Source organism: Neolamprologus brichardi, chromosome 1 (assembly GCF_056152115.1).
Source record: "Neolamprologus brichardi isolate AB-2024 chromosome 1, ASM5615211v1, whole genome shotgun sequence".
Classification (NCBI taxonomy): domain Eukaryota; kingdom Metazoa; phylum Chordata; class Actinopteri; order Cichliformes; family Cichlidae; genus Neolamprologus; species Neolamprologus brichardi.
Window position 1 is genome coordinate 22,123,971 of NC_142104.1, and position 22,992 is coordinate 22,146,962.

At 40.6% G+C, this 22,992-nt stretch overlaps 1 protein-coding gene across 2 annotated transcripts in view; it reads right to left on the reverse strand.

The window, feature by feature from the left end:
* Window positions 1-348: 348 nt before the first annotated feature.
* lgr4 (leucine-rich repeat containing G protein-coupled receptor 4) overlaps window positions 349-22,992 on the reverse strand; it is a 36,446-nt gene continuing 13,802 nt past the window's right edge. Inside the window, exons 3-18 of one of the 2 annotated variants that reach the window (XM_006780256.2) lie at window positions 19,386-19,457; window positions 18,475-18,546; window positions 11,770-11,985; window positions 10,294-10,365; window positions 9,020-9,088; window positions 8,450-8,521; window positions 8,188-8,259; window positions 7,948-8,016; window positions 7,794-7,865; window positions 7,489-7,554; window positions 7,290-7,361; window positions 7,130-7,201; window positions 6,919-7,044; window positions 6,493-6,590; window positions 6,156-6,209; window positions 349-6,061 (exon numbers count right to left, since the gene is read on the reverse strand). In XM_006780256.2, coding sequence (XP_006780319.1) covers window positions 4,653-6,061; window positions 6,156-6,209; window positions 6,493-6,590; window positions 6,919-7,044; window positions 7,130-7,201; window positions 7,290-7,361; window positions 7,489-7,554; window positions 7,794-7,865; window positions 7,948-8,016; window positions 8,188-8,259; window positions 8,450-8,521; window positions 9,020-9,088; window positions 10,294-10,365; window positions 11,770-11,985; window positions 18,475-18,546; window positions 19,386-19,457 — 2,683 coding nt within the window. In that variant the 3' untranslated portion in view covers window positions 349-4,652. Of the gene's footprint in view, window positions 6,062-6,155; window positions 6,210-6,492; window positions 6,591-6,918; window positions 7,045-7,129; window positions 7,202-7,289; window positions 7,362-7,488; window positions 7,555-7,793; window positions 7,866-7,947; window positions 8,017-8,187; window positions 8,260-8,449; window positions 8,522-9,019; window positions 9,089-10,293; window positions 10,366-11,769; window positions 11,986-15,527; window positions 16,533-18,474; window positions 18,547-19,385; window positions 19,458-22,992 lie in introns of those variants that run through there. The other variant, XM_087839540.1, reaches the window with a different exon arrangement.

A 22,992-nucleotide genomic window follows, 5' to 3' on the forward strand; every position in this document is an offset into this window, starting at 1 on the left:
GGTTTTATACGCTTTAAGGCTCTAGCTCAGAACTAGCATTGTGTAATTAATCACATTGTTAGCTTGAAGATCAACTAAGTTTCTGTAATTTACATTTAGTGGCAGAAATGGTACAAAGTTTTGTGTATCCATCACATACTGGGTAATAAGACTGATAACTCCTCACTTTAATTCATCAGTTGTACCTCAACTGAACATGTGGACAGAGCAGCTGGCTCAAGTCACTTCAAATGTGGTACAAGCAAGCAAACAAATGACCTTTCTCCTCATATACCGCCAGTCACGCTGGTTTGTGAATATGATTTTCATGGTCTTAAAATTAATACAAAAGTACAAGAATTATTGTGTTCATCCAATTTTATTCATTCAAAATTTAAAGAAATACCTTTTTTTCTACTTGAACAGAATAAAAACAACTCGGGGAGATCTCACGTGTAAAACTAGTAAGATTTAATTCAAACTGAAAATAAGTGAGATACTTTATATATAATCTGTATTATTCTGCAGGTTCATATCTATAAAACATAAAAACAAAAAAAATTCATAGTTTAAGGTTGGTTAAAAAAAAAAAAATCACAGTATACAGTACATAGATTCCTCCCACAATTTGCAAAGAACTAAAACGATGTACAAACAGAGGTGACAAATTAAAGAAAAGGCCAACTTTAAGCCGTATGTAAGGTGTGGCATTCATTCATTCTACAAGTCTGTTTGGATGACGGTGCCAGAGAGCCCCGTCTAACTTATCAGTCTACAATCTCCCATAGTTGCTGAGATCTGGCGACTGTGAACACATGACAAACATTATTAACGATTCAATGATCCCTTGTGCCCTGTGGGATTATCATCCTGGAAGAGACTGCTCATGTGATGACAGAAATGCGTCACCACAGGATAAGCTGTGTAGCTAGTCGCAAAGGAAAAGTTCTATTTTGCAGAGAGACAAGCAGACCTAAACATATCAACAAAGCACAGCAAAGCCTCCGAATCCACCCCACTGCATGGATGTCAGGCGTTTGAGTTTTCCTTTAATTTGTCACCTGTCCTCTGTCAATGTAAAGCCAAGAATGCAAAAAAAAAAAAAAAAAATTAACAAATCACTGTTGGTAGCCACTACAGTTGAGGAGGTAGCTTCCGTAGTTAGCATCCCATTCTTGATTATCTGTGTTCAAATAATTTACAGACAGACACAAAAACAAAAAGCAATAATCAAAACTACACAAAAAGAAAGAAAGGAAGAAATAGATGCATACATTTTCACCACGTGGCGCATCAGACATCTCAAACAGTCAGCGAGACATTTTGGTAAGTGAACTTATTTACACACTCAGTTGTCTGGTGTGTGAAAACAGAAGATAGGAATCGAAACGCCGAAATTGAAAGTTGCAGTAGAAGAACACAAGAACGTTTTATTGGTGGAAGAAAATGTTTCCCTACATTGCCTGAATTCCAAAGCGCTCACATGACGTGCACTTGTGAATACATGCTCAGAGGGTGTATCCACCTCAATGTGTACAGTCATGCTCTAGCACAACACCAGCCAATCCCTCGTCAAACACAGCCTCACTTAGGTCAGCTCTCAGCATGGAAAGACCTACATTTTACTTTAAAGCATTAAAAAAATGCTTTTCTGATCAGCTAGATGGACGGGACTCAGTATAACTTAAGCTGATAGCGAGTCTCAAACAGCAGAGTTAAAGTAGTCAATCTGTTATAGATAAATCTTCCTTTTGTTATTAAATCAAGGCCTTATTTTCCTTTTTTTTTGTACCATCACATATTTACTAGTCAATCCATCATATACAGGAAACACACAGCCTGCACACAAATACCTTTTAATACAAGAGCACACTGCAGATGCTTGTCTTTAAATATCTGTGGGTGACTAACAACCGCCCCCGTTTCGGTTATACTCGTCCATTTCATACTTATTGGCAATGCTAATGCACCATCTTGTCAACTCAGCTGGCTGCCAGTCTTGTGTAGTGTTCAAATCACGTGAAAGTGAAAGCAGTATTACATTCATGTTTTTGCCTTGGATGATATTCATGAGTTTTTGTTTTTTTTTCTTGCTCATGAGCCAAAATCTGTTTAATATGTATACGACTTCAATCAATAGTATAAAAAAAGCAAGTTTTGGCTGCTCCATTGCCACAAGGGGTCACCACAGCGGGTAGCTCTGCACTTTTTTGTAGTATAACCAGCATAAATGTAGCTGATTTAAATTTGTAGACTGTTTATTGCCCTTTTTTTTGCAACATATATGTGAGTTTCCATGCTCTGAAGTAAATCCAGGGTTGTAAATGTTTGCTAAACATAGAGCTAGAGCAGCAGGTGGATAAAAAAACGAATACAAAAAAAAAAAAAAAAAAAGCCTGTCTTAGGTTATGCTAAGCTAACAAGCTGTTGGCTGTCATCTTACTCTATGACATGTGGTTCCCAAAATATTTTGCTAGGCCCCCCTGTTTTACAAGAAAAATGTTCGCGCCCCCCTCCCTCGCACGCACACGCACAAAAACATCCTCCAACCACACACACCCTTATTTTGCTCCATTGCGGTTTATTTCACACCTCAAACATTTAAGCAAATACAAGTAATCTGCAATAAATTACAGGTAGTAATAAAATAAACTACTAACTCTTTTATGCTACGTCCGCACCTACACGGGTATTTTTGACAACGCAGCTGTTTCGTCCACACGTAAACGGCGTTTCAAATCACCGACTTTTTAAAACTCCTTTTTTGCGTCTACCTGTTTACGAGGAATACAGAGCTCGTCACGCAGCGTCAAAGGTATGTGCCTTTTTTCACGTCACACTGTGCGACACGTTATTGTTTACATGAGATGAATTGCAGAATGGCAGATAGTCAGATTAACAGTATTTTGTCTCTATCTGCAGGTTTTACAGGCTTACATATACACACGCAGTTACTGTCCCTCCATTTAGAAAGGCAGAGGCGTCACGGTGTAATTATTTTACGTGTAGTTGTTTTTTTTACTGTGTAATAATAGTCAACATTGCTATCAATACATTTTTCAAAAAATGCCTCTCCGTGCAAAATGGGTTTAAAAACATAAACAGCTGTAGGACACTGTTTGTCCGTGATTTGAACAGGGGGAATAAATCGTGGCAGGATCAGCCTGATATTATTTGTATCCCACTGGAACTTTACTGTATAAAGAGCTAACATCTCCAAAATGTCAGGAGTAGTTAGTCATTACAAGTGTTTGTGAACTAAAAATCACGAATGTGGAATGCTGTTTGTCCGTGATTTGGAGAGCCCAGCGCTGCTCCCGACGAAGGGGAAACCAATTATGCAAGGGAGACCTACCTTGGCAACTACCTTGGAAACATATTCAGCTATGCTTCATCTCCTGCTTTGCGTTTCTGTGGCTGCCCCGTGCTAGCAGTGTCCATGCATTTTGTTTTTTCCCCCCTTTTCATACCGCGCCCCCCCCTAGGGGGGCGGGCCCCACACTTTGGAAAGGTCTGCTCTAAGCAAACAAGCACATTTCCCAAAATGTTGGTTTATTCCTGTGATTTAAATGATTTCTCTTTTTATTATTATTATTCATAAGATTCAATTTTTGAGCAGTTTATGCTTATAAATACTCTGCATTCAGCACCATTAACAATCACCCTGTAGGCCACAACCAACCTGAGTATCAGGCCTAGGCAGATCTCATTTAAGTGTCATTGTACTGAAAAGGCTAGCAGCATGCATCGCTCTGTAATTTAGCAAACAAGTAGCTCAAAAAGGAAAAACAAATATGAAAATAAGGCCCAGATTTTTAAATATCTGGAATTTTCCATAAGAAAGATCAAAAATTGTGACATGAACCTGCATGAGAGTGCTTGTTTTGGTTTTTTGGTGAGGAAAAACTAATAAAGGTGCTGTTGTTTTGGTGAATGCTTGTTATTACACTGTATTTATCATTCAGAGGCCAGAAACTGTCTCCACCCAGCCAGAGACTTAATGCTACTCAAACAATAAATAATCTTTCACAACCGCTGCGCCTAGTTGTTGCTGAAACAGTGATATCTGCTACTTTTAATCACATTCTTAGTCTTAAAGTAAAGACATGTTTGTTTTAGACTATTTTAGACACTTTACAATCACACGCAGGCAGGGCAGAAGTTATTGCTGACTTTATATTATCCCCCCCGCTAGGTGAAGACCACCTGAAAGTTACATTCATACATGAAAGTTTAGAGTGATTATTACATGTGCTACATTTTTGTAAAAGAAAAAAAAATTATAAAATCAAAAGTTGCTGTGAAGAAACTTAAAAAATTGACAAGATGTATAATAATTAAAAATTTAAAAGCTTATAAGTACAGGTGAAACAGGGCAAAAAAATCATTAACACATACATGGAGGCTTGCAGACGCAGGCACCGGTGGCAACATTTTCCTTTGCGAGATCCTTTGTCGACCAGTTTGTGATGCAACTTTCTCGGTTTAGGTCTCCTAGAAACTGTTTCTCAGTTCAAAAAACCAAGTTCCCTTTAAATGATTGGCTGCGTCTGTTAACACAGTTATTAGAAACTAAGTGCTTGCTGAATCGTAGGGTAGTTGGCACATTTTGCTGTTTGATATAAAAACGTTTATTCTTGTAGCATCCAAGTTGACATGACACAGATGCGTCATTAGTCCTTGACTCGAGGTATGTTGTATGAGTAGTGTACAAGAGGAAGGCCTCTGCTCTGACAAAAGCAAGCTCGGCCACACGCCTGAATCTGGTCCGAGCTATCTGACACAAAAGAGTCCCCCTCGTCTGCGTACTCAGACTGTGCAGACGGCGTGCTGCTGTCTCCCCAAAACCCCTCCGAGCGCTGGTATGCCGCAGCTCCAGCCAGGAGGGTGGGACAGCTGTGGGACTTAACCAAGTGTCTACAGACTGTGGAGGACGAGGGGGAAGAGCAGGTCCTGGCCCGGAGTGCTGCCTCACACTGCTCACAAACAACCACCTCACCGCAAAGCTGCGAGTACATCCCACAGTCAAAGCCTAGGTGTGTGGAGGAGCCCCCGTCTGTGAGCTCAGACCCTCCGCCACTGTCATCTCGGTGACCTTCTGTGGTGGTCTTCATCTCCCTGGTTGAACTTCTGCAACTGCGTAATCTCAGCCAGTCCTCCCTGAAGGCTGGGCTGAAGAACACGTACAGCACTGGGTTCAGGCAAGCGGGCAGCGGGAAGAAGATGAGGGTGACGGTCTTGGCAATCTCTGGGCCACCAGCTGTGGAGCCAGTCAGGAGGGGGGCAAAAGAGAACGCCGCCACAGGACAGAAGAAGATGCAGTTGGTGAAGATGAGCCAGGCGATGTGTCTCAGGGCACCCGTCTGCTCCGGATCTGCCAGCTCCACCCTGCCCAGTGTGCAGTACAACTGGGTGTACACAGCTGCGGTGAACAGGTAGGCCACGGCGTTGAGCAGCACCAAAATGACCGTAACACTCAAAGCTGGACGCTCACCGCCAGCAAACGGCAGGCAGAGAGGAGACGAAGACTGATCACCGGAGGTCACGAGAGGCAGGCAGGCCCCAGCGGCGGCCAGTAGTGCCAGCAATCCTGCAGCGAGGCTGAAGCGTCGATCTCCTCTTAAGCACAGGCGACGGCTGCTGGCACTCCTCCTGGGCGACATCATGACCTTCCCTAGAATCATCCGCACGGCCACGCTGCGCTCCACGGCTGCCAGCGACAGCAACAAGACTGACCACTCTGACGAGAAGACGGCCAGAACTCCTGTGATCTGACAGCCGGGTCCCATCTCCCACCACACCCCAAACTCAGCGAAGGATCCCCACGTAGCAACATCGAGCACAGTCAGCACGCCGACGTACAAGCCCGTTAGCAGGTTGGCCAGAGCCAGCAGCCCCATCAGCAGCCTGGCTGGAGAAAGAGACGGGGTCGGGCAGTGGGAATGGGCAGCAGCTCGGTGTGAGGGAGAGAAGGTGGCCACCAGCACCAGGCTGTTAAAGACCAGCGACACCAGGCAGATGAACCAGACTGTCAGACGGATCATCCAGTTACCCAAGAGGTGTTCACAAGGCTTGAAAGCTCCTGAAAAGCCAACAATATGACAAATTTAGTTATTATCTTTTTTGGGATTATTTCAAATCTTTAACACTGATTGATAAACACAAAAGCTGACTACCTGGTGAAGGAGAACAATGCATAACCATTGAGATTTTTTCCACATCTTCCCCACCTACAACAAGAAAGAAAATGGATATACAAAAAGAGGGAAAAGTGTTTTTGGGTTTTTTTTTTTAACTCAATTCAAACTAGTAATATTGCTGTTTAAGCTCTCTGTGATACTTTCAATTTAAATGTAATTTACATTTTTTATATCTTTTTTTGGGAATTTTACACACTCATGACAGCCAGGAAATATAGCACAATATTTAATGTTGGAGATGGAGTTACACTAACACTGCAAACAATTGTTTTACTTAAATAACACATGCAGTTAACATGTCCGCCATCCCCACCTGCAGTTTTCTTCATGTGTTCTTTCTCAAAAGAAGTCGTCACTGAGTCACATCCAACGAATGCACAGCACTGGTAGGCGTAAGGGACAGAAATGGACCTTAAAAAAAGAAAATGTTTATCATTTAATAGCACTGGCAGATTTAAGTGTTGTATATACATTTCTCGCCCTTCCGATTGCTTCCAATAGTAGTATTTAGATGTGGATTAGCCTCCTCATTCATGGAAGCTGTTGTGTTTTCCTCAGTTTTTCTATACCATTGTTGATTTGTTTCTCTTTGCTGTACTGAGGGACAACTGTTCAGTTTATGCACCATGTGTGCACCATGTATGCTTTTCAATTCTTGAAAACTACTTGCCCTCTTTGTCTAAGCATGCAAGTGTATTTTACACTTACATGCCCTCAGCCTACACAGTGTCATTCTCACCTGAGTTTAGGCAGGTTATTTGCAGTTAGCACATTTTTCATCTGCGGGTTCCCGGAGAGTTTCAGCTGACTGAGCGCGCTCAGTCCAGCTGTTGGAATCCCAGTGAGAGAGTTCATACTCAGGTCTCTGCAGAAATGATTGGACACAGACAGTTTAATTTTGTGGGGCACAGAGAGTGACACCAAACAGTGTGACTGAAGGTCCTACTCACAGGTTGGTGAGCGCCCTGAGGGTGAGGAAAGCATCTCTGTGGATAACTCGGATTTCATTTCTACTCAGGTCTCTGTGTAACATAACTCAGTGAATTCACAAATCAGCCATAAAAACATGTTTATATTGCATCAAGGAAGTGCATGACTAAGTGGACTTACAGTAAACGGAGAGCAGAGAGACCTTGGAAAGTGTCTTGGTTAATTTTTTCAATATGATTGTGCTGAAAGTTTCTGTAAATGGGAAACATAATTTTATCAGGTTATAAACAAGCAAACGTTTCTTTAATCGCCTTATTTGTTTATTTTTTCTGCCTTTTAAAGCTTTCTTTTGTGTAATGGCTTTTCAATCTTCACTCACATCTCCTGCAGCTGGGTGCAGCCCTGGAGGGAAGGTAACTGTTTTATCTCATTGTAGGACATGTCGCTGATGGAGGAAAACAAACAGATTCAATAACTGCACGACTGGGACAAATTAAAATGAAAGAACAAAGACAAAAAGGTTGGACTGTTCCATTCAGTGATAACTGGTCTGTAAAAATGAGTGCACAGACCTTACTAAAACACTATATATAGTTCTGCACTGTTCGACCTACTCTACTCTCTTTGTATGTTCCTAACGATCAATTACCTGCTGTAGGTAACAGGAAAGAGAATGTTTCTTACAGCGTTCGCAGCACTTTGAGGTCCTCGCACAGATCAGTGGGTATGGACGATATCTTGGTGCCCGACAGGGTCCTGAATATGAAAAGCTACTCAGTCACTTCTGAAACACAAAATCGCACAAGCAGAGAAAGATGCCACATCTGAGTTCACTTACAGACTCTCAAGGTTGTTAGTCCATGTAAGGATGGGGAAGTCCTGCATCATACTGGCGCCACGCAACATCCTGAAAACACAAGTTTGAAGAATAGTAAAATCATTATTACAGAGATCAAAGTGTGAGATGGTGTGACTGAAATAAGTCACTGACTCTTAGAGCACATTCAAATGGCCTTTTTCATATATTTTTATTCAGCACTACCATCTGTCAGGAGTTGAGCCTGACGGAGGGACTTACAGTGAGTGCAGGCTGGACAGGTTCTGGAAAGCTGACGCGCCCACAAACGACAGAGGGTTGTCATAAAGATGTCTGGGAGAGCAGAGGGGGGAGAATTCAAAGCAAAAGTCATTCACTATGCGAGAATGGCACCATCTTCTGGACATTCATCTTTCTGAAGCCTCAAACTTGTATATGGCGTATTTACAAAGTTAAGTTATGAGTGTGCCATGTCTGTTTATAAATGAGTGTCTGCAAGTCAGAGGGGAGAGTTGGACCTTACATGGTTTTTAGCAGGGGATTGTTGTGGAAGGCCCCCTCGGGTATGGAAGCAATATCATTGCTATGAAACCCTCTAAAGAGAGAAGGTGGCAGTGTCAGTAAACTTTCCACAGTTCAACACGTGGCATACACATTACTTAATTTCACATACTCTAAGCCAAAGTTTTAAAAAAAAAGGACATAATGATTCTATCAGTGAGTGTCAAATGCTTTAAAAAAACTTTTATCAAAAAAACATGTTATCTATTTCTCTTTAAACATCATATCCAAAAGGTAAAAGCTCAGATATATAACGATGTAACAGCATTAAAGTCAACAGAATATTTTGTTTCTGTGTGTGACAAACAGAAACAGTCACAGAAATGAAGGTAGCTTCAAATAATTTCAGTATACATGTGTCTAATCCTCTAATATTTAATATAATTAATATTTTCCTCATTACACATCTGTCCTTTTTTAAACCAGAAAAAAAAGACAGCAACTTGCCTCAGTGAGGCATTAAAAGCTTCCTGGCTTTAGTAACAGTACAAAATGTCTTTCTCAGGCAGCAGAAATGGGGCAGTATACTCACAGCTCTTTCAGTTTGGGGAGGGCCTGTATTGCTTTGGGAAACACATTCAGGTTGTTGAAGTTAAGATCTCTAGATAGAGAGAGACACAGGAAATCAGCGCAGTTTCATCCATCCTGTTTCACATCCAAAAATCAATGCAACATTCAAACAAGGACATCTACAATTAGGAGGAAAGACTGGTTTTGTGACTAAGGCCAGCACAGAGTCACGCACTATTGCGTGCCCCCCCCCACACACACACATTTTAGCCAGAGTCAAAGGAAAATTATCAGCCCTGTAAATATTTTATAAACACTTTTGTTAATTGGGGTTTCATGTACTCGGACATAACTGATGTTTTTGTTTATTAGTGGTCACACATAATGGGGAAATATATTGATTTCTGTCAGAGACTTATTGCCTCTAATGATCTACTGATCAACTGAGCCTGTTTCTTCCCCCAAAGGCCTAGCTCCAGGAAAAAACCCTGCTCGTTTCTCTAAATATAACAAAAGCACATTAATCTATTAAATATTAAAATACTGAATGCTTCCAAGTACACTGTGTTATAAGAAACTAGTTAATAATCCATTTTTAATCAATTTATTACTGAGTTCATATTTTAAGCAAAAAAATAAATATTGTTGACAATATCCTTGTTCAGGTTCCAGAACTGAGACATATTCAGTTTCAGTCATAAGCATTTTTCTTTGCTTAATAAACATATGCAATAACCCACAATGAGTCTGCCCCTGAATGTATGAATGAATGACTATACAGCAAAAGCAAAGAAAGCCCTTCAAGTCCTTACCAAACCTTTCTGTCAGCAGCTAAACCTCCTGCCTCCACAGATATTACACAGTTAAAGAAAAAAGATACATTAAAAAAACTGTTGAAATGTAATACTGCACTAATTTTATAAGCTTACTTGTGTCCCCTGTGCTGTGTCATTGTGTCTGTAAATACCAACAATGGCTCAGAGCAAGTGCCACCAGATTATGTGTTGTACAGTAACCATTTGCCAGGAGGTACGGCTGTCTCTGAAAGGTTTTTCATGGCTCTGTGGCAGTAGGAAGTGAACAGTGGGAGGGCAGATTTGATAAGCATCATGTACTTTGCTCTATTTATCCTAGAGCAATTAAAGGAGGAAGTGGACACAATGATGTCTGGAGGACTGAAGCAGAGGAGGGTGGGGCGAGGGGGGAGATGTTAACACACACAAATATGAGCACCAACACGCACGCACACACACACACACACACACGACAACAATTACCATACTGCTGCGTACTTACAGCGTCTCCAGGTTTACAAGTCCAGAGAAACAGTTGTCTCCTATCTCGTTGATTCTGTTGTTGTGAAGATGCCTGAAAAAGGTAAAACACAAATCTGCAAGACCGTCGTACCAAAGAGAAATAAAATCATTCAATCATTCCTCGTGGGTTTTAATCTACTTTTCAGCTTTTGCAAAAATATTCCATGCATGATTTCTGAATGGCGCTTGTGAATCAGGTGTCTGTGCTGTATGTGTATATGCAAAGAGTCCTCCTCGCCTAATAGATTCAAGGTCTTTTCTTCCTGTTTATTCTGACGTGTTTATACTAACCCTGCAGCAATGCCACTCAATGCGTGTGTTCTTGAGCGTGTGTTTATGTGAACATATAACAGCAGCAGTGGGAAAAAAAAAAGGTCTGGAACAATCCCTTGGATTCGCAGTGCAACGCATTTTTGTACAAGCTCCTGGCAAAGGATGGTTTTAGGATTTCCCTTAATACATAAAACAACATAACTTCTGTGTCACTGCTCAGCATCAAGCTCCTTTTACAAAGATTTTGCTAACATTGATTTGCAATGTCTGGTGCTTGTGGCTCGTTTCACTGCAAAAACACCCTCGTGCATAAACACAGCAGAGAATGAGTAGCGACCTGTTTAGCTGACTTATTAAGCTGTAAGCTGTGGAAATAAACTATGGTATGTCTGTGTTTGGAGTTTGACCCGCAGTCAAGCTGAGGATACATTGATAGCTAAAGCTCAGCTCAAAGAAAGGTATTTTATGTTGACTTGTGGTGACAGAATGATACAAATGATATATGAAAAAACACATACTATAGCTTACTTAACTCAGATGGGATCACAGGCAATACATTTAGATTTTACTAACATGATGTTAATTATATAGCTAAGTAGAAGAGATTTACCCATGACTCTGAAACTTAAGTACCTTTAAACTATAGCTAAACTCACCCTATAGAGAGTTAACATATGCTGGCTTTATAACCTGAGAATCGTCCTCATCTTATTGACAATCCACCCCGAGGAGTTTCACTTTGGCATCTCCCTCAGGCCATGTGAATGTTTGCAGTCACATTGCCTGCTTAATTATAGTTTTTCCAAAAAGTACACCAACAAGTTGTTCCTGCTGAGTTATTCTGTGTATAATTCTATGAAAACTGCATGCAAAGGTCCTCTAGCTATCCTGGGGAATTTACTTTTATGTCAACTGTTTCACAGGCAGGCTACTTAAACATGATGTTAATAATTTGATATTTATACCAACTATCAACAGATAATTTATAGATTTACATCCATCTAAAGTTAAGGCACAAGGCGGTTTGGTGCCCTATGACGTTCATCATCCGCCCTGCACTCTGCAGCATTGGCCCGACTGGCCAGAAACAATTGTCAAGTACACTGTAAACATTTGCGCTCAAATGCTGCTGTGCAGATTTTCATTCTAAACCACAATTAAACAGAAGCTTAATATAACTTACAGTACAACTAAACTGGTGAGGTTTGCAAAGGCGTTGTCTGGTATGTACAGGATGCGGTTAAGTGCCAACGTCAGAGCCTGAAGGTTCGCCTGGTGCCTCAGGGAACCGACGGGCACCTCCATCAGGTTGTTATCATCCAACCAGAGGTGGCGCAGCTGCTGAAGGCTTTCAAAGCTGTCATCTGGAACAGTCGTAATATGGTTGGCATCCAGGCGACTAAAAAACAGAGCAAAGTAGAAACGCATTTCATAAAATCGGTTCGATGTCAGTAAGCACAACCAGAATTCATACATAAGGTGCACCGGATTATAAGGGGCACTGTCGATTTTTCAGAAAATCAAAGGATTAATTTTAAGAGCGACTTATTTTCCAAAAAACAAAGTAATAACGATGGTCCGCTTGCATGCTCTACCAAAAATTGTGCTTTGTTGTGTATCTGACGGACGAAAGCCAAACCAGTTCCACACCACTGAAGTTGCAGCATTTTTACAAACCAATTCTGGTTCATCTCTTTCATTCAACGATCCGCTTTCGCCCTTTTCATTCTCTGTCGCTGCCATGCTTTTTCTGCCACTGACATAAAGACTAAAAAGCTCCTGACCATGCATGGAGGGTTTTACCCCAAGTCCAGCACCCTGATGCTGTACGCTAAGCGGAAGGAAGGGGGCCGGGGACTGGTGAGTGTAAGCACCACAGTCCAGGGTGAGACAACGAACATCCAAGAATACATTGGGAAGATGGCCCCAACTGACCGAGTGCTCAGTGAATACCTCAAGCAGCAGACACCCAAGAAAGACGAGGGAGACGAGGAACCATCATGGAAGGACAGGCCCCTGCACGGTATGTACCACCGGCAGATAGAGGAGGTGGCTGATATCCAGAAATCCTACCAGTGGCTGGACAAAGCTGGACTGAAAGACAGCACAGAGGCACTAATCATGGCAGCACAAGAACAAGCTCGGAGTACAAGATCCATAGAGGCTGGGGTCTATCACACCAGGCAAGACCCCAGGTGCAGGCTGTGTAAAGATGCCCCTGAGACAATCCAGCACATAACAGCAGGGTGCAAGATGCTAGCAGGCAGGGCATACATGGAACGCCATAACCAAGTGGTCGGCATAGTGTACAGGAACATCTGTGCCGAATATGGCCTTGAAGTTCAGAGGTCCAAATGGGAGACGCCCCCAAGGGTGGTGGAGAATGACCGAGCTAAGATCCTGTGGGACTTCCAGATACCGACGGACAAAATGGTGGTGGCTAACCAACCGAACATAGTGGTATTGTAACGGAAACAAAAATTAATCAGAAAAATTGTTAAAATGCAAATCACAACAACTGTATAAAAATTACAACCATCAACTCAAATGCTTGGTTCAAATTGAACAGAAATTTCTATGGACTTGTAAGAACTGTGTAGAACATGAATCAGTCTGTGTCAGATCCTGAATTTGAAATTTCCACTGAAGTCACGGGTAAGAAGTAAGTGGAATCAAGATCGAGGCCATTTGCTTTTTGAAGTTTGCAAAGTCTGCTAAATTTTGCCAGTGGTAGTTCACTCTTTGCAACATAGCACGCTGTTCTAAACAGATTTTTCAGGAGTTCTTGTTGTGCTTGGTTTATTTTTAGTATGTTTTTTTGCAATTGCTGTTTGTTCTGGGAAAGAACAGACTGGGCAATAATGCATTTCTTGCATTTCTCATGGGTTCTGATGGGGTCTTTCTTTAAATTACTGGTCCCAGTAACAAAGGCGCCTGTTGACTCAGATATCAAATGAAACTCACAACACACCTGGCAGAACATTATGTTATTTAGCTCGTCATATTCCAGCCACAGAAATTCTTTTATCCATGAAACCAAAAAAGCTGTGCTTTCTTTTTGCCTCATAGTCTGATTTGTCATAACTTTTCCGTTTTGTGGTAAGCTTTTCTTTGGCTGCCCCTTCTTCACCCTGACCTGTCTTATTTAGCTGAGCAGAACTAAAATACCAGCGTAAATCCTGCTGCTTTTACACACGTACTTACATAACGGTCAGCGATTCTTTGTGCACTCAACCTCTCATATGTTTAAGCTTGCTGCGGGAGATTTCACTTGTCGCGTTTGAGTAGTAAGCTAATGAGTGATAAGACGATGTCAGTGGAATTGGTGCGCAATTAATCGTCACTCACCAATCAGTGCTGCTGCTCTCTACACACCGTTCGTGCGATTGCAAAATGAAAGTGAAAGCAAAAAGCAAGCGCAAATTCAAACGCGATTTCAATATGTCACACATTGAAAGTGGCTCATCGATGCCAATGACATAATTACTCAGCTACATTGGCAAAAGAATGCAAAAGCATGGACATATATTTTCCTTCCTATGATAGCCCGACGGGCAGGGCTGAGTTAGATTTTGGTAGCCCGACTGGAAAAATCGCTAGCCCCTGGACGTCGGGCTAGCGATTTTGCAAGCCCTGGAAGGAACACGAGAAGCTGGAGAAATACCAAGGGCTCAGAGAAGAGCTCGAGAGGATGTGGAGGGTGAAGGTAACGGTGGTCCTCGTGGTAATCGGTGCGGTGACTCCCAAACTAGGCGAGTGGCTCCAGAAGATCCCGGGAACAACATCGGAGATCTCTGTCCAGAAGAGCGCAGTCCTGGGAACAGCTAAGATACTGTGCAGGACCCTCAAGCTCCCAGGCTGGTAGAGGACCCGAGCTTGAAGGATAAACCGCCCGCAGGGGCGTGCTGGGTGTTTATATATATATATATATATATATATATATATATATATATATATATATATATATATATATATATATATATATATATATATATATATATATATCTCAAACCGAACCGAACCGTGAATTTTGTGTATCGTTGCACCCCTAATATATATATCATCCAGGCTGGAAAAACTGATCAGGAAGGCTAGCTCTGTGGTCGGCATGAAGCTGGACACTCTGGTGTCAGTGGCAGAGAAAAGGACACTAAAAAAACTGCTGGACATTATGGACAATGCTGGGCATCCTCTGCACACGGCCATAAACAACCAGAAGAGTCTGTTCAGTGACAGGTTGCTTCTCCCAAAGACAAGAACCAACAGACTTAAAAACTCCTTTGTCCCACACGCCATCAAACTGTTTAACTCCTCTCTGGAGGGGAGAGGGAGGAGAAACAGGAGGACAAAGGAGGGGGGAACAACTAAGCTGTAGTGCCTCTCCACTTCACTGTGCAATACTTTTTGTTAATAGTCAACGGTGCAATAGACTCCATACTTGAAATGTGCAATTCACTTGTATTTTTATTTTTATTCCTATTTATTCTATTTATCCCCTTTGTATATTTTATCTATATATGTCTTTGTATTTATATATGTGTGTGTATATATATATATATATATATATATATATATATATATATATATATATATATATATACACATACATACATACATAGATTTATGTATGTTCAATCATCCAGGTAAGAAAATCCCAGAAAGTTGGTTCTATTCACGTGGATGGAACGTTTTGAAAACCATGTAGGTTTACAATGCCGAGGGGAATGAAAACAGCAAAATAAAATAAAACAAAATAAAAAATTGCGGAAACAAGCAAAAAATAATCCACCTATTAAGAGTACGCCTGTGTCAATAAAAAGGTTTTTAGTCTCTTTTTAAATTTATGCAGATGTAATTAATCTCAAACAACAGGACCACAATAACTGAAAGCACCCTCAGTACACTTAGATCTAATTCTAGGAACAGTTAAGAGATCTGTACCTGATGACCTGAGCGCTCTGACTGGACTGTAAATTGAAATGCTTAAACAGGGTGGCTGTGGCTCAGCAGGTAGAACGGGAGTTGGGTGGTTCAATCCCTGGCTGTTCCAGTTGGCATGCCAAAGTATCTTCGGGCAAGATACTGAACCACAATTTGCTCTGCGATACATCGATCAGAGTGTGAATGTTAGACAGGAAGCACTTGCGCACAGTAAAAAGTGCTTGTGTGAATTAGGCAAGTAAGCGCTTTGATTGCTCAGGTAGAGCAGAAAAGCACTATATAAGAACCAGTACTTTTACTAATACTTACTACTTTATTTAATTGGATAGAAATTGTATTAAACATGTAAACATTCTGTTACAACCCGGCTTAAAAGCCACAACATAAATATGGAGACTAATACCAGAATTTCATAGAAAAGGGGTTTTATTTTAAATTACATAACAAGTGGGGCGTAACACATTCATAACTTTACTGACAACAATGGAAATCTTTCTCTTTTCTTTCTCTCGTTTTCTTAAACTATCCATGTTGTATATTAGGTGGTGTCAAAAGCAAATTACCTATATCATCATGTTTCTTTGGCATGTTCTATAGAACATAAGACAGGCCCTTTTGCCACAGTGGTTTAACTCACAGCCTAATTTTAACCCTCACTTCTGAGAAACAGTGAAACACCTGAAATTCTCCACGTCCCCACAAACTCATAGCTAAGACATGAATGTTTATTTAGTAGCCATATATAGCAAACTCAAATTCTTTGTAGACAATTCACAGAATTTACATTTTTAAAAAGCAATATCTGCGTGTACCATGAATGTAACAAGATCCTAAAATTCTGATCACTGACAGTTTTGGGATTAAAAAAAAATAAACAAAAAGGTAAAAAAAAAAGGATTTAAACAGTATTATGAGTGCTCTTTTCACCATAACCACGTTACGTTCTCCTGCTATCCTCCCTAACTGAGTGTCTCACCCTCCCTCAAAATTCCTCAAGTGTCTGGCCTGTAAGAAAAACAGACATGATTGACATTTAGCTCTCTACAGGCTTTATACAAACCAAGTCCTTACTCTGCCAGTGCATAATACTTCAGCTACAGACCCTAAAACCCCAACAGAGAAAAGACATCTGTTAAAAAAGGAAGAAGAAAGCCAGAAAAAAGAAAAGGGAGGACATATGGAGGGATACAGAGGAGTGATTATAGCTGAAGGCAGAATTTTTAGCACATTTCTCCAGCTGGATGCATTCCTACTTTAGTCTCTGTCAAAGTCAAAGGCAAGAAACTGGTATTTTGAAGTTGGTGAAACGACACTACATATGAGGGTTAATGGAAAAGATAATTGTGAAAAGGCCGATGCTTACAAGCAAACGTAAAAACTCCAGAAACAAACAGAAAAGTTAGCAACGGATTGGCTGAATAAGACTCACCTACAAATACAGCAGGGGAGTGATAAGAATGTGATATGACTGAAAGAATGTTCAAATGCCTCAAAACAGATTAGGCAAATAAATCATTTCAACAATCACTCTCAACATTTTAGTTACTGTAAAATTGCTGTGTACAGTCACACATTAAACAGGAGCCACTATCTACAAGAATTTGGTCCACCTGGTGCGCAACATAAATGCAACTCCACCACACACTCAGGCATGAGACAACAAGGCTATACAGTTTACAGCACAAATGCTTACATCTAGAACAGTTATTAGAAAAATTCAGCACGCATTTTTAAAGACTGTTTTTGTTTATTAATGGTCACACATAATGCTGGCTGTGCGTTCAGCTAAATCCTAACGGCAACACATCTGCACCGTCAACACTAACATGATGAAGCTGAGGAGGTAAAACGCTTGCAACTGTCACTGTCTTAATTTTGCAGCTCGGTAAATAAATGTTTACTAGTTAGTAATGAACACACAATACATCCTAAATACTACACAAGCTGAAAACCAAGATACTCAGTTATTCATTAGTTGCTGAAGACAACTTTTGGGAGTCAGTCCAAACCACACGGTAGTACTGTGAATCACATAGCGGTACAGCAAAAGTAACTGGGATTTATCATCTGACATTTGGGAATCTTTGTGGTAAATTTAAAAGCGATCCCTCTCGTAGATGTTTACCACCAAAATTGTGGGCCAACTAATCAACACAGCAAGAAGCTACAACACAGCCCTCCCCCCAAAAATAATCCCAGTAAAAATCAGCGCAGCCGATTTTTTTTCCCTGTTTTTCACAACATGAAACTAAAAGCTCAGCTGCACAGTACAGACCCATTTGCATACATTTGTTATGCAAATTTTCAGCAGCAAATGTTATCGTTACATATCATAGTAGATAAACTGTCCTGCAGTGCTAGTGTTGCTTCATTATCATCTTTGTGAGTACCCATCTTGAATGGGTTTGTTAGTTTGACGTTAAATTCCATTTCCACACCGTAAGTTGCTTAATACACTAAGAGTGCTTTGTTACTACAGTACATATTCCTAAGTACACACTTAAAACACATCAGTATCTGTAAATTCTAGAAGAAACAGGCTTTTTAGTTATTGATTGAGCCTCTCTAATAGAAACACTGTATGTTTATAGTAATAATAACAGGACTTACAACAGCATCTCCACTTTTTGACCATTCACATTTTCCATAAGCAATCCAAAACAGACAGTTTTCAGTCCAGAGTTGAGGCTAAACTTTATTTTCCCTGTGAGACCACGTTTGGAAGTTTACAACCTTTTATAACTAATCCAACAATATATCTAAACAGCACTGTAATACAATAACAAAGAACTATTACAATCTCTGGAGCAGGCCTGTGCATCGCTTCCTCCAAGGTTGATGTAGGAGAGGAAGGTCCACTTGAATCCTTGAAGGATTTTTATCTAGACAATACCCGTGCTTATACATGCTGCACGTGTGTGTACGTGTGTTCATGCAAATGACTTACAGAGACTGGAGAGAGTGAAGGTTCTTCAGTGCCGAGTTTGGCACCGTCTTCAGCTGATTATTCTGGAGCATCCTGAGGACAAATTGGAAAAACTATATCTGAATATTTCAATTATTTCAACTCTTGTTACAAAATAAATAAATTCATTTCCTGAGGTTCCCGTCCGTACGCTATCACGTGGCTTCACTTTGGCTATTATTACTCACTTCAGAAAACGGAGTTTCCCTGAGCAAATACAGACAACCTAGAGTCTACAAAATCTCCCACAACTTTTGTGTGTTTAATAAACTTAAAACAACATCACATTCCTGTCTAACAATAACTCTAAAGTCTAACGTTTGCAAACAAATATGAAGACCCTGACCTGAAGTGAACATTAACTTAGACTGCCTGAAGCCAATATACAGCCAATTATTTTCATTTGTGTACTTATAAGTAACATGAATAAATCACTGGATCTGACACGCATATATAATGTTTCCATGTGTTTCTGTTTGCAGTTTCTATTCAAAACTTCCCCTGTATATCAGCAGGACTTTGAACTTTTGGCTAAGTGCACAATCTACAGGACTGTGCTTTGTTTGTCACTCCCTGTGTGCAAGCACACTAGGGTGTGCTGCCTGATGTAAATTTTGGAGTTCTAGCTTTTAAAGCAGAACATGTACGCAGTTCTCTGTTGGGGGTTCCCATATACACAGTCATAGTTGGGGAAGGGGTGGAAAACTACATTTAGTTTATACCAAGTGTATGCCCAGCCTGTCAGTAACTGACACTGCCACAATGTTCCCGCGAACTGCAATATTTACTCTCTCCCCCAGTATGTAGAAAACACTGTCACAGCCGTAAGTGCGTCTGTGTGTGTTTGTGGGGGTATGTGAGTGTTAAGATTGGCAGAGAAGGCGAATGCTTACAGGACTTTGAGCTGATGCAGTCCAGAAAAGGCTTCGGGGTGGATGAACGACAGGTCATTTCCTGGAAGTCGACTGGGTGAGAGAGAGAGAGAGTCAAACTTGTATTTAAGACATTTCTCAAATGATCAAAAGCTACAAGAGGCATTTAAGCAAAAACAGAACAGAGTGTTAGAAAACTGCAGACTCTGTTTTATTTCTGAAGCTATGCATTCAGTTGAGGACTTCTTCATATCCAGCGTCTCTGCATATCATGTTCCAGCTCTCAGGGTGAACACGGGGCCTGGAGTGTCAAAGACATGCGTCTGTGCCCCTGGCCTGTTGTCACTTCATCTGTCACCCATGAGAGATTAGAGCTGTTCCTGGATATCCCCTGCTTAAATCCCTTTCTGAGCCTCCAAAGCATCACTATGAAGTGCTCTTTTTAGAGAGAGTGAAAAATAATTCACCTCTCTGAGGCTGACACAAGCAGAGTTATTCCCTTTGAACAGTGCTGCCACATTTATCATCACACAGCTCCTTCAGAGCATTTATGAATAATTTGAGGCTGAGGGGACAACTCCCTTTCCTGTTGGAAACAGGAAATATATAGGAAATATGGGTGTAAATAAGCATGGGACAGACTGACTGGGATACAGAGACCAAGTATCCTATCTAGCCTGAGAGATTAGCAACAGATTTATCACTCTGCAATGCGAGTCAGGCCAGGCTAAATTCCCTGCAACAAGAGCTGCTGGGTGTGAGCCTGAGAATCAAGGCTGAGTGTATTAGAAGACAGTTTATCCAACTTAAAATTTGTCTTTCTTTGCATGTCACGTGTTCAAATTTATTTGAGAGTTAGTGCACTTTAGTGCACAAATTTAATTGGTTGGATTAAGGAAGAGGTCAGGTCAGAAAGTTAGTAAACTCTACACATAAGAAGCAAAAAACACAATAGATTCAAATGTGTCCACTCTCCCCCTTCAAGATCGTTTCCTTGTGAAGTCTTGCGTCTCTGCCGGCACTGCTGCAGATGTTGGAACAGTCTGCAGGAGTCTCGTGCTGACCACCTGCACATCCTCATTTGTCACAGCTTTAGCATGGCCCTTAAACTCATGCAGAGAGAAAACATTAACTTCTGTGTCAAACTGACCCGACCTTCATGCAGAAGATCATCAGTTGTGATACAAGCAGGGCATCTGGGATCCAGAGAGCAAACATCAGACTGGGTGCTTCTCATTTGATCATTGACAGGGATTGTGCACTACCCCCAGGCTTGTAAAGCCCTGAGGCATCTGAGGGAAAACGTTTGGCGGAAACTTTCTAAACCATGGCGCGTGCCATAACGTCATCGCACACTTTCCAAAATGAAATTCAAGTTCAAGGGTTTACATTTTGTTACTGGGGGAAATCAACGATGCATTGCAAATGTGCGCCTGCAAGTGGTCAGAACAGGATTTCTAAGAAGCGCTTCACATGAGCCGAGCTCATGGTGAAGTTTGAGCTGAGTAACAAACCTGTCATACATTTACTGTGGTGTTATACTTTTTTGTTATACATGTTCTTTAAACACTAAGCAGTTTTCTTATAGTTACAAGTACGCATATTGTACCGCAGATGATTAATACAGAACCTTCCTGAGAAAAAGATATTTTGTCATTATCTAAGTAATTTAGTGGTGATTTCTAGTGGTACAAACTGGATGCAACGGACAAAGAAACACCAGGTAACCTTGCAAGATTTGCACATAATGGGCCTTGTGCTGTAGATTAGCAAACTATATCTACAATATTAAACTTATTAAATCTGCTTTCTGTTATAGTTTATATCTGTTCACATGAAAAAGTCTTAAAAATATTACAATATAATTGCAGAATACCATCAAGCCATTTTATCCATCACAGTAAATCAGGCACAGCCACTTTGCTGCAAGCTTATCGAGTGCAATACATGAAGCAGTGAAGTTCCTGGTCAGACAAATCAGACAGATTAAATATTCCTGCTTCAATAGTCAAATTGGGTCCACTGTTGACTTTATCACAAAATCAAAAAGCATGAAAAACATGGCAATATTTGTTTCTTTTTTTCTGTTAGAGTCATCTAAATAACTTGATAAATTCTGATTTTGGACTTGCATGATACGCATGTTAACAAGACCTTAACATTTAGTATTAACTGTGAATGTTTGCCAGCTATTAGAGGCTGCTACATCGCACTTTGAGACAAACCCAATTATAACCTCCAAAGCAGAAGCCTGTAATTCACAACACCAACAAATCAACCAATAAATATAAACATTTGTTTCACTTCCGACTTAAAGTTTGTCACAATGATGTCTTGCAACAGAATTTGGACTTCTAATTATTAAAGACCAGTCTGCAGGTATAATCGTGACTGCAGCACAAGTTGGCACACGCATAAAGACGCCTATAAATCAAACATGACATTAATCTTGTCAGTAACTGTTGAGTCACTCTTGTTCATTTCCAACAGATAGTGACCAATGTGGCTAATTCGATGTGACTAACTCCATGGGAACTCACACAACCCAGAGCTTGTGGTGACTGTCACAAGCCGCTAATTACGACGCGCAAACACAGTTTGACAAATCGTTCAGGTTTCTCAACATTAAAAAGGTTCCCCGCCTCTTGCATCTTTCAGCAAATTCAGCACATGTCCCCTCAGGGCTTTGATGGATTTCACTGAAGAAAGGCTAAATCCTTTCCTTGTGCAATACCACTCCCACAGGTCTGCCTCTGTCAACAGCAAATTCACTAGAAAATGCACAGTTTTGTAGCAGTAAATAAAAATAACACGATTACTTTCTATCTGGTAAACCACTGTGGGTAATGCACACCTGTTTGTACAACTATTAGTACAGTTACCTGTGATTATACAGGCTTGATGCCATTTCCTATCTACACACAGCAGACGCAGTCCTATGGTTTGAATTTGAACTCCTCTGGTTTATCATCTGATAGTGAACAATAACAATTTGAACGTGATCTGAGCCGTATCGTCTTCTGCCCAGCAATAGTGGCTGGAACTCCAACTTCTCAGAAATGAAACCATGTTATAAAAGCAGGAATACGGAGTAAATCCCATCACAGAACCACCATTTCTTCTTTATATACTTTATAACAATTTTCATTACACTGTAATATATTAACTTTACTTAAAAAGAAACTAAAAAAAAAAACCAAATACATAAGCTTACATTTACTAAAATAATATGCCAGTTTCTGCAACTTATAATTATCAGAAATAAAGAAACTTTTATGTAACCATTTCAATGCACAAAAGAGAAAAAAGGTGTGGACCATGCGGCTGCAACCAAAAATATTTAACAAGGATGACTAAAAATAATAAACACATTAATGTTTTAAATCTTTGTGTCACGAAACTAAACATATCAATGCTGACTGACTCAGTTGACTGCAATTCCCTCTTGATACACAGAGAGCCAATCAGTCACAGGTTACTTTAAAGAATATAAACAAACGGTGAGGGAGACAGAAAATACCTCTGTCATCACGTCTGTTGAGCTTTGTTGTGCCTTTGGCAAGAAAGAAAAGGAGTGAAGGAGATTGCGTGACTAAGAAGGAGGGAATATTCCTCCCTTTTCTGTGCT